This window comes from Hordeum vulgare, chromosome 2H (genome assembly GCF_904849725.1).
Source record: "Hordeum vulgare subsp. vulgare chromosome 2H, MorexV3_pseudomolecules_assembly, whole genome shotgun sequence".
In the NCBI taxonomy this organism is placed as follows: Eukaryota; Viridiplantae; Streptophyta; class Magnoliopsida; order Poales; family Poaceae; genus Hordeum; species Hordeum vulgare.
In genome coordinates this window covers 437,631,869-437,651,416 of record NC_058519.1, presented here as the reverse complement: position 1 = coordinate 437,651,416, position 19,548 = coordinate 437,631,869, and the positions used below count along the sequence as shown (strand labels likewise).

The window sequence follows — 19,548 nt, the reverse complement described above, 5'->3', positions numbered from 1 at the left end:
AATTCTCATGGCAACATTTAAGTATGGCAAAAATTTCAGATTTGTAAGGAATATCATCATACTTTTCAATCAAAGAAGCAATTTCATATGCACCCTTAAAAGAAACAAATTCTTCTATTTGTTCCACATCATAGTAATCATATATACCATTAGCATAAGAAGCCAAGGTTTTATTATCATTAAATTTACATTGAAAGGGAAGGTGTAAACCCTTACTCTTGGAGCAACAAGTATAATCACTTCTCACACATAAATCCCAAGCATACCAATGCACCATTTTAATTTGATCCCATAAGTGTTTCCCTTTTTGAGATAAGAAATAATCCCTAAAGTACTCATGTTGATATAACGTGTATCCCATTATCAAGTTGAATGAGGATTTCTCAAGATTATAAAATTAGTAATTAATGTGTTTCACATAACCATTATCGAGGGCTTTAGGAGGTTCGCGATCTCCATGAGTAGCAAGTACAACTAGTTTTTTTAGTGTTTCGTGTTCCATATCCATAACAAAATATATAAAACAACTAATAACAAAAAAATACTTAGTGATAAAGAAAACAAGCAAAACACGAATATAAACCACTACACTATTACTCCCTGACAACGGCGCCACAAAAAGGTCTTGGTAACCCACAAGTGTAGTGGATCGTTTGTAGCCTTTTTTGATAAGTAATAGTGTTGAACCCAACGAGGAGATAAAGGTAGAATTAATATTCTCTCAAGTTCTATCGACCACTGATACAACTCTACGCATGATAACGCTTACTTTACCTAGAAGAAATATGAAACTATTTTGCGGGAAAGAAACTTGAAGTACTTAGTAGGTGTAATAGATAGGTTTGCAAGATAATAAAGAACAAGTAAATAAAAGTTAGGTGTTGTTTTGCTAGAAAGTAAAGAGCGTAGAAATAAAAGTTAGTTTTTTTAGTAGAAAGCTTTTTATGTAACGCAAGAGAAAGATTGTGCATAGGCAATTGAATATAACATGATAGATACTTATTATATGGAATGAGGGAGAGACATACACTAACACACTTTCCATACTTGGATAATATGCACTTATGATTGGACCTCTAGCAAGCGTCCGCAACTACTAGAAATCATTAAGGTAAACCCAACCATAGCATTAAACATCAAGTACTCTTTACTCCCATACGCACACAACTCCCTTTCTCGGGTGGAAGCTTCTGTCACTCTAGCCACCCACCATAAGAGAATCATGAACATATTGCAAACCCTCTAGCATGTATCCTTCACATGTGTGCCTAATGGAAGGCACCTTAGGATAACACCATATCAATACACAACTCATATCAATAACATCATATCGCAATTAACCCGTAGGACAACAGAAATCTACTCAAACATCATAGGATATCCACACATCATTGGATAATAATATATAGCATTAAGCACCATGTTCAAGTAGAGATTACATCGTGGAAGAGAGGTTTTACACTATTGCATAGAGGAGGAGAGAATTGGTGGTCACAGCAGCGAAGTTGTTGGTGTAAATCGTCATCACGATGGTTTCCCCGACGATGCTCCGGCTCCATCGAGAGAGGGGGAGAGACCCCCTCCTTCTTCTTCTTCCTTGGCCTCCTCCCTAGGTGGGAGAAGGGTTTCTCCGCTGGTCCATGTCCGCCATGGCACCCGGAGGGCAGCAGCCCCTCTGGGATTTGATCTCTCTATCTGTTTCTCTCCAGTCTATGTGAATGTTTTCTAGCCCTTCAACATTTCTTAAATATCCAGGGATCCGTAACTCCGATCGGGCTGAAAGTTTTAGGGGTATTTATCGTAAAATTATATTTCTTGCGGCCGAAGGAGAGCACCAACCAACTTAAGGGCCGGCCACAAGCCATCAGGCCGCGACCCCACCCCGAGGCCGCTCCCTGTTGGCTTGTGGGGCCCACGGGCATCGTCTCGCATTGATTCCGACCCCCAAAATTCATATATATTTCAAAAAATATCCGTAATTTTTTATCACGTTTGGACTTCGTTTGATATGGAATTATGTGAAACAAAAGCACACAAAAACAGGAAGTGACACTCGGCACTGGTCAATAGGTTAGTGCTCGAAATAATATAAATTGGTAAATAATTAGTGAATAAGTATCCTAGAATGATAATATAATAGCATGGAGTAATAAAAAATTATAGATATGTTGGAGACGTATCAGCAAGCACTGGAAAAAAGGGCGCGACGAAACAGCTCCACCAGGCGCGCTAAATGTACAGCGCACACACTTAGCACAAACTACATTTCTCACCACAATAAAACGAAGAAGATCAAATAGAGAAAAAATAAATCAATAATATAAATAGTTTAGTTATTATTATAACTCAAACGAATAGTGTACTTTCCAATACAACAAATAGTTCAACAATACAACATCAAACTAATTTTGGCGGCCATGTCATGTTCACCACTCCTCAATTAGATCATTTTAAAGATCATCATGCGTTTGAGCGCGTCGAATGACATGATACGAGGCAATAAATCGGGATACCCTCGCAGCCCTCCTCCGCACTCGCATGGGATGTCCTAACAATTTATATTGAGAGTAGTCTAAATCTTGCCCACGCTCGTTCTCAATGATCATGTGATGCATGATCACCCAAGGGTTCTTTATGTACCAAAGGATCTTTTGATCCCAAAATCTAGTCGGTCCTCTCATAATGGAAAATTGGGCTTGCAAAGTCCTGAAATCTCTCTCCAGATCGTTCCTAGCCGCTGACTGAGCATTGTAGAAATCAAGATTTTTCTTACCTTGCGGTGTCGTCAACGGCTTCATGAATGTTTGCCACCTTGGGTAGATGACATCCGCAAGATAGTAGCCATAGTTGTATGTACGGTCATTTGCTACAAACTCCACCGAAGTAGTTTCATCGTTTGCAATCTTATTCATGAGTGGTGATCGATTAAGAACCTTGACGTCATTCAAAGATCCAGGCACTCCAAAAAAGCATGCAAAAGCCAAGTCTTCTAATCGACCACTGCTTCAAGGATTATAGTGGAACCTTTTTTTGTCGTGGAGTTGACCATGCCATGCCTTTGGACAGTTCTTCCAACTCCAATGCATGCAATCTATTGAGCCAAGCATACCTGGAAACCCGCGAGCTTTGTTCATCTCCAAAATCCTTGCGGTGTCTTCAACATTGGGAGCTCTCGAATATTTTGGACCAAACACTTGCACAAATCCGACTTCGAAGCGCTTGACACACATGATGACTTGACTCTCACCCATGACCATCTGGTCATCAATGAGATCCATCAAAATACCATATGCCAACATACGCAAAGCAGCGGTCAGCTTTTGGAATATGTTATGCCCGAGTTCTCCACCGACATTCCTCTTTGCTGAAAAAATTGATCATGGCTCGCCAGTTCTCTGTAATGTGTTTGAACAACTCGATGGTCATCCTGAAACGTCATCGAAAGTAGGACTCGGGGTATGTGGCATCCTCCGCAAAATAGTTCCTTATCAATCTGTTGTGGGCATCGATCTTATCCCTCCACAATTTCTGACGACCCATACCCGAACCACCTTGCCTCGGTTTTTTATTGACATGCATAGCTACGGTTATTGTGGGGTCCTCGTCCTTTTGAATATCAAAATCTTCGTCGGAAGAATCGTAGGACGAACTCATCTACAATATTATATTTAAAATAGTTTAAAACTACAAACAACATGGATCAAATTCATCTACAAAATATAAAGTTGAAGTATTTACATACATTGCAAGCGTTTTGTCATACACCTTATGGGCGCCGAGCTACAAATGGCTGCAAGGTGTTGTTCGTCGGACAGGATGGTGCGCTCGAGGGGTGGCGATGAGCGGAGGAGGTGAAGGAAGCAACGGGGGTGCGTGGGGATTGGCGGAGGAAGCGTCGACGGGTCGTCGAGGCAAATGGCGAAGTATCCGGGGGGCGGCGCCAACGTTTGAAGGTCAGATCTGGTAGTTGATGGGAAAGTCGCACGCGAGTCGTCACTATCCAGTGGCGGGGAACGGGCGCAGCAAATACACCACGCGCGATGTTGTTTTGTTTCGCATGCTGGACCAAGTATAGCGCGCGTGATTTTTACGTGGCTGTTAGAGCGTCCAACTCGAATCCCGCCAGGTAAAAATAGGTTTTTTAAGCAGGCCGTTTAGATAGAACGTGTGTTGGAGTTGCTATAACAAATGCACCTTCTTGTATATCGTAAACAGAGGACGCACGGTGCATACATGTATTTACAAGTTTCTCCATTGATCTATACTAGCAAAAAAAACCGTCCGTTGTAACGGAAGAGAAAATAACACACGCTTTGAACGTAATATATTTTCACATGGCATCACATTTGTGTTGTCGACGATGGCCTCAGTGCTCACACAACGAAAACGCGTTTGAATGTACACTCACTCGAAATAAGATGAGAAATATGTTGTTTCTCCCCACGAGATTTTTCAAAGATGTGCATGTGTGGTTAACGATGTTTTCTTTCCTCTCAATTTGGTTTTAGTTTAATGGATATTTATTGCAATTCGTATGGTCGTCTGAAAGAGAGAGAAAAAAAGACCGTGCACTACAGATTAAATTTGCATCAAAAATAATATTTAAGAATTATTTAACAGCTAAAAATAACATCCTATTTAGATTCTACACATTTTTTAATCAAATTTCATATATAACATGTTAAAATCGAAGTTACGGTTTAAAAGATATGGATAATTTTGTTTTAGATAAAATATGGATTGATTAATTGAAAAGTTAAAGGTTTTGGCTGACTTAAATAGGGATGGCGGGTTGATTACCTGAAACATCAGGGAGTTTTCTGTAAAATAAAAAAAACGGTTCGGCTCTGACTAAAAGATGGACCGCGGATTGATTATCTAAAACTGTGATGACTTTTCTGCAAAACGACAGAAAACGGTTTAAAGTTGAACTGCGGGTCAATTAACTGAAACTGCGAGGGCTTTTTTGCAAAATGACCTATGTACAAGATGAGTATTTACAGAGATTCTAGTACAACCCAATTCAAGTATACCCAAGCTAAACTAGTTGCTATGATGCTATGCTTTCTAAGCTGAGCTAATATTTCTTCCCAGAGCTAGTTTGTGCTACCCTATCTACACCGGACTAGCTTGATCATCACCATCATCTTCTGACAGGAAGGACTGGACTAATATTTACACTGAAATCTGTATCTGTGCACCCTACATGTGATTTCTGTATTACTAGTCCTACTAGTAGAGCTTGATGAGGCCGAAGTTCTGGAACGGACGGTAGAACTTGAAGAGGTTCCCGAAGAGGAATGCCGTCGAGCCGGCGGCGACCTCGGAGGTGGAACCGCCGTCATCGGCCAACGGGTTGTTCTTTACCCGCAGTGTAGCTTCGCCGATCTGCGCGCGGATGGCCTCGATCGTCTTGGCTTCCACTGGGTGGCCCTGCGGGTCCGACAGGTAGAAGGTGTCCACGGCCTCGCCGTCCTCGGACGATATCTCGGCGCGCCGTATCGTCAGCCCGTTCTCCCGGAAGATGCGTGTGACGTCGGAGAGCAGGCCGGCTCGGTCGTCGGTGCGGACCTCCAGCTCCAGCCCGTCGGCGGTGCGTCTCTCCACGGCGGCCTCGAGGCACTGGACCACGCGGCGGCGCTCGGCCTCGGTGCTGACCGGGTGGCCGTCGACGTGCCTGATGTAGTATTCCTGGTAGGCGCCGCCGGCCGGCTCCGAGCTCACGGTGCCGTGGTGGACGACGTACTGCATGTCGGTGATGGTGCAGACGGTGTCGAACAGCAGCTTGGGCCGGTCCCTGCACCGGACGACCACGACGGTGTACCCGCGCTCGGCGCAGTGCGTCACGGAGACCTCCGTCCGTGGGTCCGGCGGTCCAGCGGCGCCGTAGTCCCTGTCCTCGAACATCATCTGGTGGAGGCGGCGCTCCTTGTGCGTCAGGCTGGCCGCAGCCGCCGCTCGCACGCCGTTCTGCCCGCGCAGCAGGTTGTCGAGGCGCCGGCTGATGTCGGCGATGCGGGCGTCGTCCTCGATGGCGCCACCCGCGGCTTTGGCCGCGTCCGTGACCTGAACGACGGCCGCGACGCGTGTGTTGTGCGTCCAGAGCTCGGCGCTCCGGACCGCGCACTGCATGCCGGCGAGCACCGCGCACACCTCGGACAGCAGGCCCGGGCGGTCGGTGCCCGTGAGCTCGATCGACGTGTAGTCCTCCGACGGCACGATGCCCACCGTGTTGCGCACCTCCGGGTAGTAGCAATCCTCCGCTTCCAGCGTCTGCACACACCAAACTCAATACTCAAAAACTCTTGTCGACACAATTAAAAATCAATCCGGCACCAAAAAAGAAAAGAAAGATCAGCGAATTACCTTCTGGATGTAGGAGATGGTTGGCGTGTCAAGAACCTTGTTCCCGTCACGGTCAGTGACATTGAACACTGCGGACAACAAAAGGAAAACGAACAACCGAAATTTGTTAGACTCCGTGGAAATTGGGCGGAGAGCTAGAGCTAGAGCTCTTGATGGCCGTGTGGCGCACTCACCGTCCATGAACCAGCTCCCGTCGGAAGAGAAGTAGGCCTTACGGATGACAAGGTTGAGGTCGGCGATGACCTGGACGACGGCGAGGAGGGTGCCGTGGCTGTTGACGCTGTCCACCCGGATGACGGTTGCATCGTCGGAGGCATCGTTGTCGATCACAACCCTGCAACAACACATCGATCCAATCCCCAAATCATGAGAACAGAGCTGAGAAAGGATGAAATGAGGAGCAGAGGATTCCCAATTTCGATACAACCAAGGTCCGTGCTTTGAGAACCGAGGCATATGCATGAGAATTAACGAAGGAAAAACACATCAAGAACAGGAAAACAGAACCAAAAATTGGTGCAGGTCAAGAACTACAAAAATGGAAATGGACCCAAGAAATCAAAAGACCAAGCTAACTTTACAAAAAGCAACGGCGGCTAATCGAGTTGCTCACCTCGGCGGGTTCATCCCCCGGACGAGCTTGGCGTACTCGTCGTGGTCGTCAGTGAGAGCCATGGCGAGCACACCCTCACTCGCATCAACAGCTTAGCTTCACTTGGCACGAAGCAGAGAGGTGGCAGGAAGAGGAGTCGTCGAAGCAGAGAGAGGGAGAGAGAGAGCTTGTGAATTGTGATAGGGTGTGCTGGGCTTGCCCGGACAGAACCGAAAAGCTTCGCGTGTCCGGTGGCTTTTATGCGAGGCCACGAGCACGGATGAACGGGTTGATGCGGATGGATTTTGTAGAGCCTATTATAGATAGTACTAGCAAAGGCCCGTGCGTTGCAGCGGAAGAAAAAAATACCACACGCTTTTAATCTTTTTAAAATCATTTTAATTTATTAAAATAATAAGCTAACTAACTAATGTAGTCAGTCCTATCCTATTTTGTTGAGAAATCAACCCGTCCATTGTTAATTTCACCATGATGAGAAATTAAGCGGGACAAGCAAAGCAAAGAAAAGAGGCTGCGTGAATTGATCAATGGATTGTTATCTTATTTCACTTATTGGGTAGAGAATGTGGGATCAGATGACAAACTGAATGTGGTGTTCCATTCTCTGTCTCTACAACAATACAATCTTACATTCAATACATTCATTCATCAGCAAACAAATCACCACAAAACAAAATTTCTTGTCGGTCCTTGGCACACGGTTGGAGGCATGGGGAGGGGATCTCACCAAATGATGAGTTCGTGTCGGAGGAGGGGATACGATGAGGAAGCAAGGGTTAGGCGCCTCTATCTGGCCATAAGGAGTCGCCGTTGCCGCGCCATAACCTCGGAGTTCCCCGTGTGAGCCATGGAGGTCCGCCTCCACCTGCAAGTACTTCGCTCCGCCGTGCCTTATCCACGCGCCGCCGCCGTTCTGCATCGAGCAGACGCATCATCCCCAGTCACTGTAGCTGTCGCGTTGATTTGATCCAGAAGCTGTGCTCGAGCGCCGAAACAGGGGCAGCAAGCGGCAAGAGGTACGGCCGCGGAGGCGGGTGGGTTGAGATCCACAACAGTGGTGGTTGAGGTCGGCCGCGGCGGCGAGTGGTGTGGCAGGGGCCTGGGCACAGGCGAAGGTGGACCAGGGTCGACGCGATGCGCTCCAGCGCCGCAACAGGGGCAGTGAGCGGGGAGAGGTACAGCCGCGGAGGCGGGTGGGTTGAAATCGACAGCGATGGCGGTTGAGGTCGGCCGCGGCGGCGAGTGGTGTGACGACGGCCTGGGCTCAGGCCAGGGTGGCCCAGGGTCGACAGGAGGAGGGGATGCGTACGTGTATAATTTTTACAGCGAATCGTTTTTTCCTTTTGCGTTGCAGATAAATGATGGAGCGCGGGTTGAATAACAAAAATTACAGGGGCTTTTTTATAAAATTATTATGATGAGTTTTTCGACGGAAGCAATAGCCACTTTATTATTAGGTATAGATGTGATATATATGTCGGACGGTGAAACAGAATTACGCAATCATAGGTAGGTGATTAATTGGTGGTCATAAGATTCCAAATTGTTGATTCTTTTCTATACCCTTGTTATAGAAAACGTGTGTTTCTTTCCACATTTCTTTTTTTTTTATCTTTTCTTTTCGGTGAAGCGGTCGCTAAGCATGACCTACAAATTGGATCGATTTTTGATAAATCGAATTCAGTTAAGATAGGGGAAATTAAGATAGCAATTTCTAAGCCGTATGATGTAGGAAACTCTCAAGTACGGTTCTAAAGGAAGGAACTGCCTATTCCGACCGAGGAGAACGGACCATTCTAGAGGGTGATTCGGAAATTGCGGAAGTGTAAACAATATTAGCAGCTGCTCTGTTTTTCTATAAAGGGCTAATTTAATTTTATTGACTCGTAATAGAACATATACAAACATAATGAGTCCATCCGACCTCCTGCATAGTTAGAATGCTAGAATGCGCATGAACAAATTCAATGTACGTAACTAAAAATACATCAAACAAATAGCAAAGTCAGATAAAACTAAAGCTATGTATACGTAATGCAAAAAAATTGATTAGATCCACAACTGACAAACTACACCAATGACAATACCTACATCAACCATTTTATTTGTCTCAAAAGACACATCTTATGACATCACAAGAAAAACAAGTTTCTTCAATAGCAACTTATTTGTCTCAAAAGAAACATCTTATGACATCACAAGAAAAACAAGTTTCTTCAATAGCAACGTCTTGAGGAAGGGAGCAACCGCTTAGTCGTCGCAGTCACCGGAGCCAACCATTCATGGTCAGAATTTAAGTTTTCATCCTGAGGAATCAGTCCGAACATGTCGAGCTATGTCTTCAACAAGGTAACAACATAAAAACATAACTATTGTCAAGCACAACGAACTCGGGTAATCTAGGCATTCACCCCGGAGCTCAAGAGCTGATACTTCATCGACATCAATCATGTGTTGTCGCCACCACTTTTCTGCCATTCCAACAACTACATGCGGTGTGCGACCTCCGCCGATATGCAACCATCGCTCTGCGTCAAGTCATGCATAGTTTGCATATCACCACTGAAGTCAATCATCGGATCCGGAGGGAGGAACCCTCACGGAGACCTTTTTGGTGGCCACCGTAATACGCAGTAAGACCGCCACCACAACAAGATAACCCAATTGTCAACAGGGGCCAACAAGCGGCAGCGCATCTGGATCTACTTGTAGCGGCCACATTAGTGATGGTCGTCGTAATCCAACAACAGAGGGGGCCCGGTCCATCTAACCTAAAGCCATAGGAGAGCGGAGTCCAATCGGATCACAATCACACAAGCAGCACCACCAAAGCATAAAGGCCATGTGCGTCCCCTATCGGGTCTGGCTATGGACGACCCCATCACAGCAGGGCATCGATGCACATACACATGGGTGGTGGACACATCCCCCTCCTCGCCATGTCAAGGACGATCTAGGGTGCTCCATGACCTGGAGGGGCCAGCCTGTAGCAAAGACTGGTACTCCCCCGAGCGAGCAACCCGAATCAGGGCTCCCTGGGGCGAGGAGAATCACCTTGGAGGCAGCCGGATCTGACTCACCGTGCTTGTGATTCTTGGATGCGTTGCAACTAGGAGTTTGGACGGAGGTGGAACACTTGGGCGGTGAGATAGGATAACACGCGAGGGAGAGGATGAGGCATGTCGCCGCCTACCGCCAAACGACGGTGTGAGGGTGCGGTGGGAAGAGCCGGGAGAAGAAGTTTGTGGCGACGGTGACATAGTGCCTCGTGTGTCACCCTAGGGACGACATGGGCGAAAAGGGGTATTATGTTTTTCTCCTTTACAATAGATTGAGCACAATTAGCAGTTACTCTATGCAAATAGTTTGCATTTACCATTGATAACCATAGGCTGAAAAATCACAAATTGAATGCGTCATTGTGCTCTTGTAGTGGTAAGAATACGCGTAGAAGCATGCTTAATGTCCTCTAACTTTCATTGCGAGTGGGTGTCATGTTTAAACTCAGGACTCAGGACCAACCACGTACCACAAAATAGATTTTAGGATACAAGCAAACTTGATGGACAGAGTTGGCGACCCCATGCCGCGTTGTAATTACGTCTAACATAATAACATTATAAGAATATATTGTGCATTGGGAGCTCTTCTTTGCAACTTTAAGCAGTACTAGGTATCAATCAATGTGCAAGACTATACATAGTAAACTGCAAATATGAACATTAATGTCATTATGTGATCTAAATATAGTAGGAGTAGCTTGTTATTGTCATTATGTGATCTAAACATGGTAGATAATTATTACATTCCATTATTACACTAAAGTAACTCCTCTAGTTTATTTGGATGTATTATTATAAAGTACACATTCAAAATATAAAAAATGTAAAATTTGTTGTTAAGATGAAAAAGGCTATTTTCCAAAAGTAAAGCATTACAAACAAAATGGTCACCATACTAGTAACTTATAATGGATGCACTACTTCATGTTTTGCCTGCATTTAGTACAACTTCCAACCTACTAGGTGGGGAACACTACTAGAGACGCGAATATCACTAACCCCCCGCGTTGATCGCCCTGTGTTCACGAGTCAATGATGAAGCTTAGCACTGACCGACCACTGCAGAGGCATCAGTTATATAGCTCCTATGACTCGGTTGGATGTTTATCACAGACCTACCAATAATAACATGTTCCAATGACGTGCACGCACACGTGTCTCTAAGGAACAATTCCATGATGTCGCAGTTGTCTTCGTTAAATCCATGAATCGATCTAAAAAACCTCACACCAAATCCTTCTATTGCATACACACAACAAGAAACCCTAATCTCGCTACCCCGAAGAGCCGACATGAATCTATGTCGGAGCTTCATCAAATCTACACCAATAGACGAACTCAACGAGGATCAAAAGCTGGAAGACCAACTCGAAGATGAAGTGGCACCATTCATCCGAGTGCATCCATGTGAAGTGAAACTCAAACCTATCTTCTAGTTGAATCGGGGCATCAAAATTTTCCTCCCCGGCACCGGTCCCGAAGCGGCACGGAGAAGGAAGGCGCATCCACAAACTCACTGAGAGCATCTATAGTCGGACCCCTTAAACCCACTTCAAACGTTCGGGTAGGCCGCCCGGTCACTTACCGGACACAAAAATTTGACCCAGCTGGACCACTCAAACGAGCCTTAAACGCCCGGACTGACCGACACCCCTCATATCCAGCCCTAGTATGGGACGAATATGCCCGGACACGCCGGCCACGTCGGCCTGTCGAAGTGGCTCCACCGCAAATTACACCAAATTCACACCGCGGAACAGACGGATCCATTTTTTGTTTAGTTCTCTTCTTCCTCCTTGTGTCGTCCGTCTCAAAGCTCCGCCGCCGCGAGCGCTCCACCCTCGTTCGTAACCTATACCCCGACAGCTCCATCATAGGAGTCTTCTGTCTCGTCCTCGCCGCGAAAACGCGTCGCCGGCTCGGAAGACACCGTGGTACCTAAGGCAACTCTCTAGTTCTGCCTTGTGCTAGATGTGTTCAACACAATGTCTGGCCAGATTGTTTAGTCAACTTTTTAGCGGAAATGATGGATTTCGATGCTTTGTCAAGCGAGGAGTATGGACCGACGGAGCTAGATGAACTCATTGAACATCACGTGCACGCGCAACTATTCAATGATCTGATGGAGCATATGTATACCCATCATGGAAATCAAAGAGCAGATGATTGATTGTGCACTTCAAATAAATTTAATAAAAATGCTACTTATGTTCGGTACCAACATTTGTTATTTTCATGTGTCTTTAATTTATGTGATTGACGTGAATGGTTTTGCATGGAATTGAGAATCTAAATATAAGATATGTGGATGCAAGGAGCGACATATGACGGGTCGTCCGGGTGCATCTGCGGGCGTGTCCAGACGCGTACGCGAATGTATAGGGGCCGGATTTGCCTACTCCGGCTGTAGATGTTGTGACAAACATCAAAAGGAGGAAGTCTTTACCCTAATCGCCTTTCCTTTGTGAGAGATGAAAGAAATAGCCTTTTAAAGCATCTAGAGCCACGTATGGCAAATATGGCCTCTTAAACGCCCGTGGACACGTCTGGGGGCGTCCACTGGACACTAACCGGGTGTGCCTTATTTTTTGTCTTCCACATCCGCATCCCTCGTATTTGAACCCTCATATCCATACAAATGCATGCAACGCTATATAAAACAAAAGATTAACATCTTCTATCCGATCGGATTGCTTAGCCGAATAGGGGAAGGGCGGAGGAAATCACCATTTCGTCGCCGCCCCCTTCCCCTTTCGGTCGTCCACGTAGCTATACCCATCCTCTGTGTAGGCTCCACGTGCGGTGGAACGTCGTCGTTGTCATCTAAGCCGGAGGTGGAGGCATCGTCGTCGTCCTCGTCAGAGTTGCAGCGCATGCAAGAAACGTGCGTAGTAGGCGGGCCTGCTCCTTGGCGTGGCATGCCTCTTTCTGCTTCGCCGTGGTCTCCTTCGCTGCCTCGCGCTCCGATAACTCGATGACCAGTCGAAGCGCATCGGCATTTTTACAGCGGAGGCGGCGTGCATCCGACTCCGCCATCGTTAGCGAGCGACGCGGACGCCCGCGAGGAGCGCCTCCTCGGGGTCGACCGACGGGATCAAGGTCGAACGTCGCGTGGCGAGCGCCTCCCCTCACTCCCTCTCCCATTGTCGCTCGCGACGGGATGCACGCTCCTCGGAGTCCGGCGTCCTGGTGCGCCCGTCCCTGACGCGGGCACGAGGACCCAGCGGTGGCCGGGCACCGTTTCCAGAGCAAAAGGTGGTGGAGGTGGGTGACGTACCTGACGTGGAGTGGACCCGTCGGAGCCGGAGCGACCGGAGCTGCGCGCCTTGCGGGAAGGGCCTGCAACGTTGCCGTCGCTCCGTGGGCGTGCGATCGGCTCGGAGGGTGCAGATCCACCGTTGACGAGGCCGCCTTGGTCCTGCAGCTACCGTCGCAATACGATGCGGAGGGCCACCTCCCCACCTCGACGTTCAATCCGTCGAAGCTGCTTCCGTCGCCGACCATCGGGTCGGTAGGTGGGGGATTGGAAGTGGAGTGGACGGAGAGTGAACTGTCGGATGTCTAGGGTTTCCGGATTGGGGTATTTAGTGGGTCCGTGGTGGGCTTTGCTGACATGGCAGTGAGGCCAAGAATGGGCCAGACCTATCACGCGGGCGTGTCCGGGCTCCTTCATATCCGTGTGATATTTGGGTTGGAAATGAGGGGTGTCGGTCAGTCCAAACGTTTGAAATCAGTTTATGAAGTCCGTGTGAATCAAACTTTCATGATCGGACAGTGACCGACCGGTGTGCCCGAACGTTTGAGGAGCGGGTCCGGTTGTAAATGATCTTACCAACCTATAATGACCGAGTATTAAGGGCAACTTGTCATGCGCCCGTGGGATATGACCTAACCAAGAGGCAATATCACTTTTCTTTGCGGAGAAAAAGCGGCGATATTACTTGGTGCCAAACAAAGGATGAGTTTCTCGTTCATATTTATTTTATCTTTTCATCTAGTCCAAAAGCCAGCCGATCTCGCATATGTGATTCCATCCCCTCTTCTTTGTCGAGGGGTGATTCGGACGGTCATGTTCTACGGACACGCTGGCGCTAGTGGAGGCGTGTAGCCTTCAGTTTGACTAGTCTGATTGAATTATGAATGTAATCAGGTCGGCTAATAGTCCGCTTTCTTTTCCTTTTTCCTGTTCTTTGTGAAGTTGACGGCGAAATTGGTCCACTAGAATGCCCAAGTAGCCATGGTATGGTAGTTTTTCTTTTTCTTTTGAGGCGATGGTATGCTAGTTGGGAGGGCTAATACGTCACTCACAGCAATCAAACTTAGTTCTTAATCATTTTCGTCTTTAGCATGTGATGGCTGATCTTATGCGAATATTTTTACAAGAACTACGCTGGCTCAACTATTTGCTTGCTGTAATATCCAGTATGCAACCGTCCTATATTGTTAAAATATCGGCAATGTTACTTACTTGCTTATAAATGTTTCTTTTGTAAGAGACAAATATTTGCAATTTTTATTAATTGAAAAAAACATAGCTATTGTGTTAGTGAAGGTAAAATCGGGTAAAAATCAAGATAACACGATCGTCATCAAACATGATAGCCTGCCACACGGAACTATCGGCCAACTACGGCATCTTCAAAGTAAACCCTCAAGCCTCCTACAAGCGTCCCGATCAAGCCGTTCGTACGCAGTTTGCATTCCAATAATGTCCCATATCGGTCCACGAATCATTCTCAAGGTTTGTTTTCCGCAAACCATGGGTTTTGATGTAGTCCGGACGCAAATTAAGTAGGACTCCAACACTCCGGATCCACCGAAAATCCCGTTTGGACCCGCGTCTCCATCCTTTTCTCTTTCTTTGCATCGGCTTTCTCTCTCGCCGCCGCCGCTCTACCATCCCAGCCGCCCGTCAAGCCCCTATCGCAACTCCACGACCTCCACCGTTACACCAGGCCTCCAAGACGGTTCTCCTCCGCCGCTAGTCCACACCGTACTTCGCCGCGTAGGTACCATCCTCTCTCACGGTATTATCACCACGCCTTTCAAGTGTTAGGTGAAATGCCCATGCAAAATTTCTTGCCCCTTCGTTCAAGCAATTGATTCAGACATGGCGTCCATATATGAGAATACGTTCAGTTGTCCCATGAGGAGGACTACACGGATGAAACAGCGATGATACAAGTGGTCCTTGTAGATGCGGATCAAGCGGAAGAGCATGTTCTCAATTTTAAGGGATTGATCAAGGGTCATCAAGTGCTCAATCAAAACAGGGCACAAGGCCATTTAACGTTGATGGACAACTACTTTGCCATTGATGCTGTATTCGTTGACAATTTGCGTTGGTGCTATCGACTGAAAATAAATCTCTTCGACCGCCTCTACCATGGCGTCCGGTCCTTTGATGAATACTTTATCTATTGTAGGCATGGACTCTCTGGTTACCAGAAGTGCACATCCACATTGCGGATGCTTGCATATGGCTCGATCGCAGATTCGTGGGACGAATACCTCCGGATGTCCGAGAGTACATGCAAAGACGACATGGTCAGATTTCTTAGGATCATGGTTAAGGTGTTTGGACCTCGGTATTTGAGAGAACCAAATATCGCAGACACCAAGTGGCTCTTGGTAACGCCCAAAGCAAGAGGATGGTCGGGTTTTCTCGGATCTCTTGACTACATGCATTTGAGATGGAAAAATTATCGAAAAGCTCTAACAGGACAATATCAGGGCCATCTTAAGAAGCGCACCTATATTCTTGAAGTATCTGTGTCATATGATATCTAGATTTGGCACACTTTCTTCGACAATGGTTGGGTTTCACAATGACATCAATCTGTTGCAACGGTCTCCATTTCTTGCTAGGCTAAATGAATGGAAAACATCTCCTTGCAACTATACTCAAAGTTGTTAGAATCGCGATTCTAAATCGGATCGGAGCTCCATTGCTAGGATCGTGAATCCTAGAATCTTAACTATCAGGATCGTAGAAACTTAGATTCTATGAGCAAAATCATAGAGTCGGAGGGGCTAGTTTGGATCGTAAGATCGTAAGATACTAAGGCCCAGTTCTTTTGCCAGAATCTGGGGATTCTCCCAGAATCCGACCCCTCCCCAGCTTCTCCCAGAATCTTTGACCCCCATTTGTTTTACAATCCTATCTAATTAGACCTTAACTAGATAGGATTGTAAAATAAATGAGGCTCCAAGATTCTGGGAGAAGCTGGGGAGGGGTCAGATTCTCGGAGAATCCCCAGATTCTAGCAAAAGAACTGGGCCTAAGACTTGAGTCACGATTTTGACAACCTTGACTATACTATGAATGGACAGAAATACAAAATGAGATATGATCTAATTGACGGTATCTATCCTCCGTGTGCTACCGTAGTCAATACCATCTCTGAGCTAGTTGGTGAGAACAAGTCTCACTGTGCCCAAAGACAAGAAAAGACTAGAAAATATGTGGAGAGGGCATTTGGAGTGCTCGAGGCCCGTTCTGTAATTGTTTGCAAACATGCTAAACAATGGGATCCGGAGACCTTGTGGGTGATGATGATATGTTGTGTGACCATGCACAACATGATCATAAAGGATGAGAGCGAAGATGTTGTCGCAACTCTTGAATTTGAGAACATGGACGATCCTATCTAACTTACATATTAAACACGTTTGATGAGTTTGTTCAAATCCATCAACAAATTCTGCATCGAGCAACTCAAAAACTCAAGGAAGATTTGATTAATCACCTATGTGCGGTCAAAGGGGGCAACTAGAACATATGTGCTAGTTGATTTCAAGTTTGAACTACGTTAATTTGAAAACTTTGTTGGATTTGTAATATTTGAATTACAAGTACGATTTGATATCCGATTATTTTGAGCTTGTAGACTTAAAAAAGTGTGAGGTTTTTTGCATGTAACTTTGGATGGCCGGCACCTGCATTAATTTCCATGTATTGGTTCGCGCCGGTCAGATGATAGATACAATATCTGATTAGGGGGTCAGAGTTCGAGACGCCCTTAACCAGAAACAAAGTAACACCATTAACTATAAAAAAAATGAGACCAGCAAGGACTAGAACATGCTAGTATTTTTAATAAAGGAGAACATCATGAGCACCATGCGTTAGAGCCGTGACTTGAACCTTGGTAGGCTAGTTGCATACTTACATGCGTAGCAACGACATGACACCCCATTCTCACAATGCTAACAACTACATGAGTGGTTCGTTGGGCTACCTAGTAGCGTGTGGTATCACTTGTTGCTCATGATACCATGGCTTCAACTTCACATTAGGCAAGTACCGACTATCCAACCATATAGTGTAGGTCACACAAGAATGAGAAGGCTTGCCAAGCACATGAGAGACCGGTTGAAAGAAAGCAACTCTAATTTTATGGAAGATTTTCCATGAGAAAATTGCATGCCTCATGCTGATTTACTCGAACGCCACAATTAAAGACTTGCTCGCTTAATAAAATTAAAAGTTTATCATCCATGAACCTTACACAAACATTTTCTTAACAACAACAAAATATGCTTAAGAATAATGCATTCCATTGAAAGTGCAAATAACTACTTTAGTTTCACAAATTTGAATATATGTCAAAAGAGAAACACAATTTACACACAACAGTTGTGGAAAATAAATGATTTGAAATGTTGTTAACCTCCTTACTTCACTTGAGCAAAGGTTGGGCAGTGTCGCCTAAAGCTCTAGTATCCAAAAGGAGATCCAGACGTGCATATATTTATGTATATTGGCTATGGAGATCTATTTTTTAAAGCATGTAGGTCTATCTATCTAGTATAAAAGTTCAATAGAAGTATAAAGCACCCAAATATAATAAAAATAACATCATGGTTTCTAGAACATCGAATGACTCCACCTCCCACCAAAGCGAGCCATTGACATATGCCACCATCGTTGATCCCATACTGAAGTCGACCCAATAGAACTGCAAGAAAAATTTCACAAGATGTTCTTAGGTTGACAAACCGATCATTACAAGATAAGATGTTTGGACACTTATGAGCTTCGTACGTCTTCAATGTATCTATAATTTTTTATTGTTCCATGCTACTATATTATCATTCTTGAATACTTTATATGCAATTATATGTTGTTTTATATAATTTTTGGGAACTAACCTATTAACCCAGTGCCTAGTGCCAGTTGTTGTTTTATGTGTGTTTTTGGCTTTTTAGGAAATCAGTACGAAACGAGGTCCAAATATAACAGAACTTTTTGATGATTTTTATGCATAAAATAAGACCTAAAAGCTTCGGAGGGAGACCAGATGCGAAACGGGGTGGAGCCAAGCCAACAGAGCGCGCCCAGGGGGGTGGTCGCGCCGTGGTGGCTTGGGACCACCTCCCAACGCCTCCCGACCTAACTTCGCCTCTATAAATCTTCTAAAATCAGGAAAACATGAGAGAGCCACCCGAAGCACTTTTTGGGTCACCGTGATCCGATCTGGAGCCCTGTACCATCGTGATCCCATATGGAGCCCTATTATGGTGCCTTATCGGAAGGGGGATCAATCATGGAGGGCCTCAACATCCACGTTGTTGCTCCCGTGGTGATGTGTGACTAGTCTACCATAGACCTACGGATCCATAGCTAGTATGTAGATCTCTCTCTCTCTCTCTCTCTAAGATCTTCAATGCAAAGTTCACCACGATTCCCGTGGTGACCTATTCGATGTACTCTTCTTTGTAGTGTGTATGTTGGGTTCCGATGAATTGTGGGTTTATGATCAGATAATTCATGAAAATATATTGAGTCTTTGCTAGTTTCTTATATGCATGATTATGTTGTATTTCTCTCCGATCTGTCTATTTGGTTTGGTCAACTAGATTGATTTATCTTCAATGGGATGGTGCATTGTGATGGGTTCAATCTTGTGGTGCTAAATCCCGGTGACAAAAGGGGATATGACACGTATTTGTATTACTCCCATTAAGGATAAAAGAATGGGGTATATTCATATTAGTTGAGTTTACTTTGTCTACATCATGTCATCTTGCTCCAAGCATTACTCTATTTATACTTAATACTCTAGATGCATGCTCAATAGGATTTGATGAGTGGAGTAATAGTAGTAGATGCATGCAGGAGTTGGTCTACTTGCATATGGACGTGATGCTTATATATATGATCATTGATAAGAGTAAATATTTCATAACTATATGCTTTTTTATCAATTGACCAACAATAATTTGTTTACCCACTGTATGCTTTCTTCAAGAGAGAAGCCTCTAGCGAAAACTATGGCCCCAGGGTCTTCACCAATCATATTACAAAATCCCTAAAATATCTCTGCCATTTATCTTATTTTATTTTATGTTATATTATCCATCTATCACTATTTAATACTTACAAGTAACGAGTTCAAGGGGCTTGACAACCCTCTTACTCGCGTTGGGTGCAAGTGTTTGCTCTTTTGTGTGTAGGTGATGACGACCAGAATTTGCGTGGTTCTCCTATTGGTTCGATAACCT

The 19,548-nt window shown here is 45.4% G+C and overlaps 1 protein-coding gene across 1 annotated transcript; it reads right to left on the bottom strand.

Annotated features, from left to right (window-relative positions):
* Nucleotides 1-4,942: 4,942 nt before the first annotated feature.
* On the bottom strand, nt 4,943-7,232 carry LOC123426560 (ACT domain-containing protein ACR6-like). The gene is made up of 4 exons (XM_045110419.1): nt 6,980-7,232; nt 6,540-6,700; nt 6,367-6,434; nt 4,943-6,273 (listed from the first exon to the last, which is right to left on the bottom strand). Exons 1-4 carry the CDS (start codon nt 7,039-7,041, stop codon nt 5,233-5,235), a joined length of 1,332 nt encoding a protein of 443 aa, XP_044966354.1. The 5' UTR covers nt 7,042-7,232; the 3' UTR covers nt 4,943-5,232.
* Between the last annotated feature and the right edge of the window lie 12,316 nt (nt 7,233-19,548).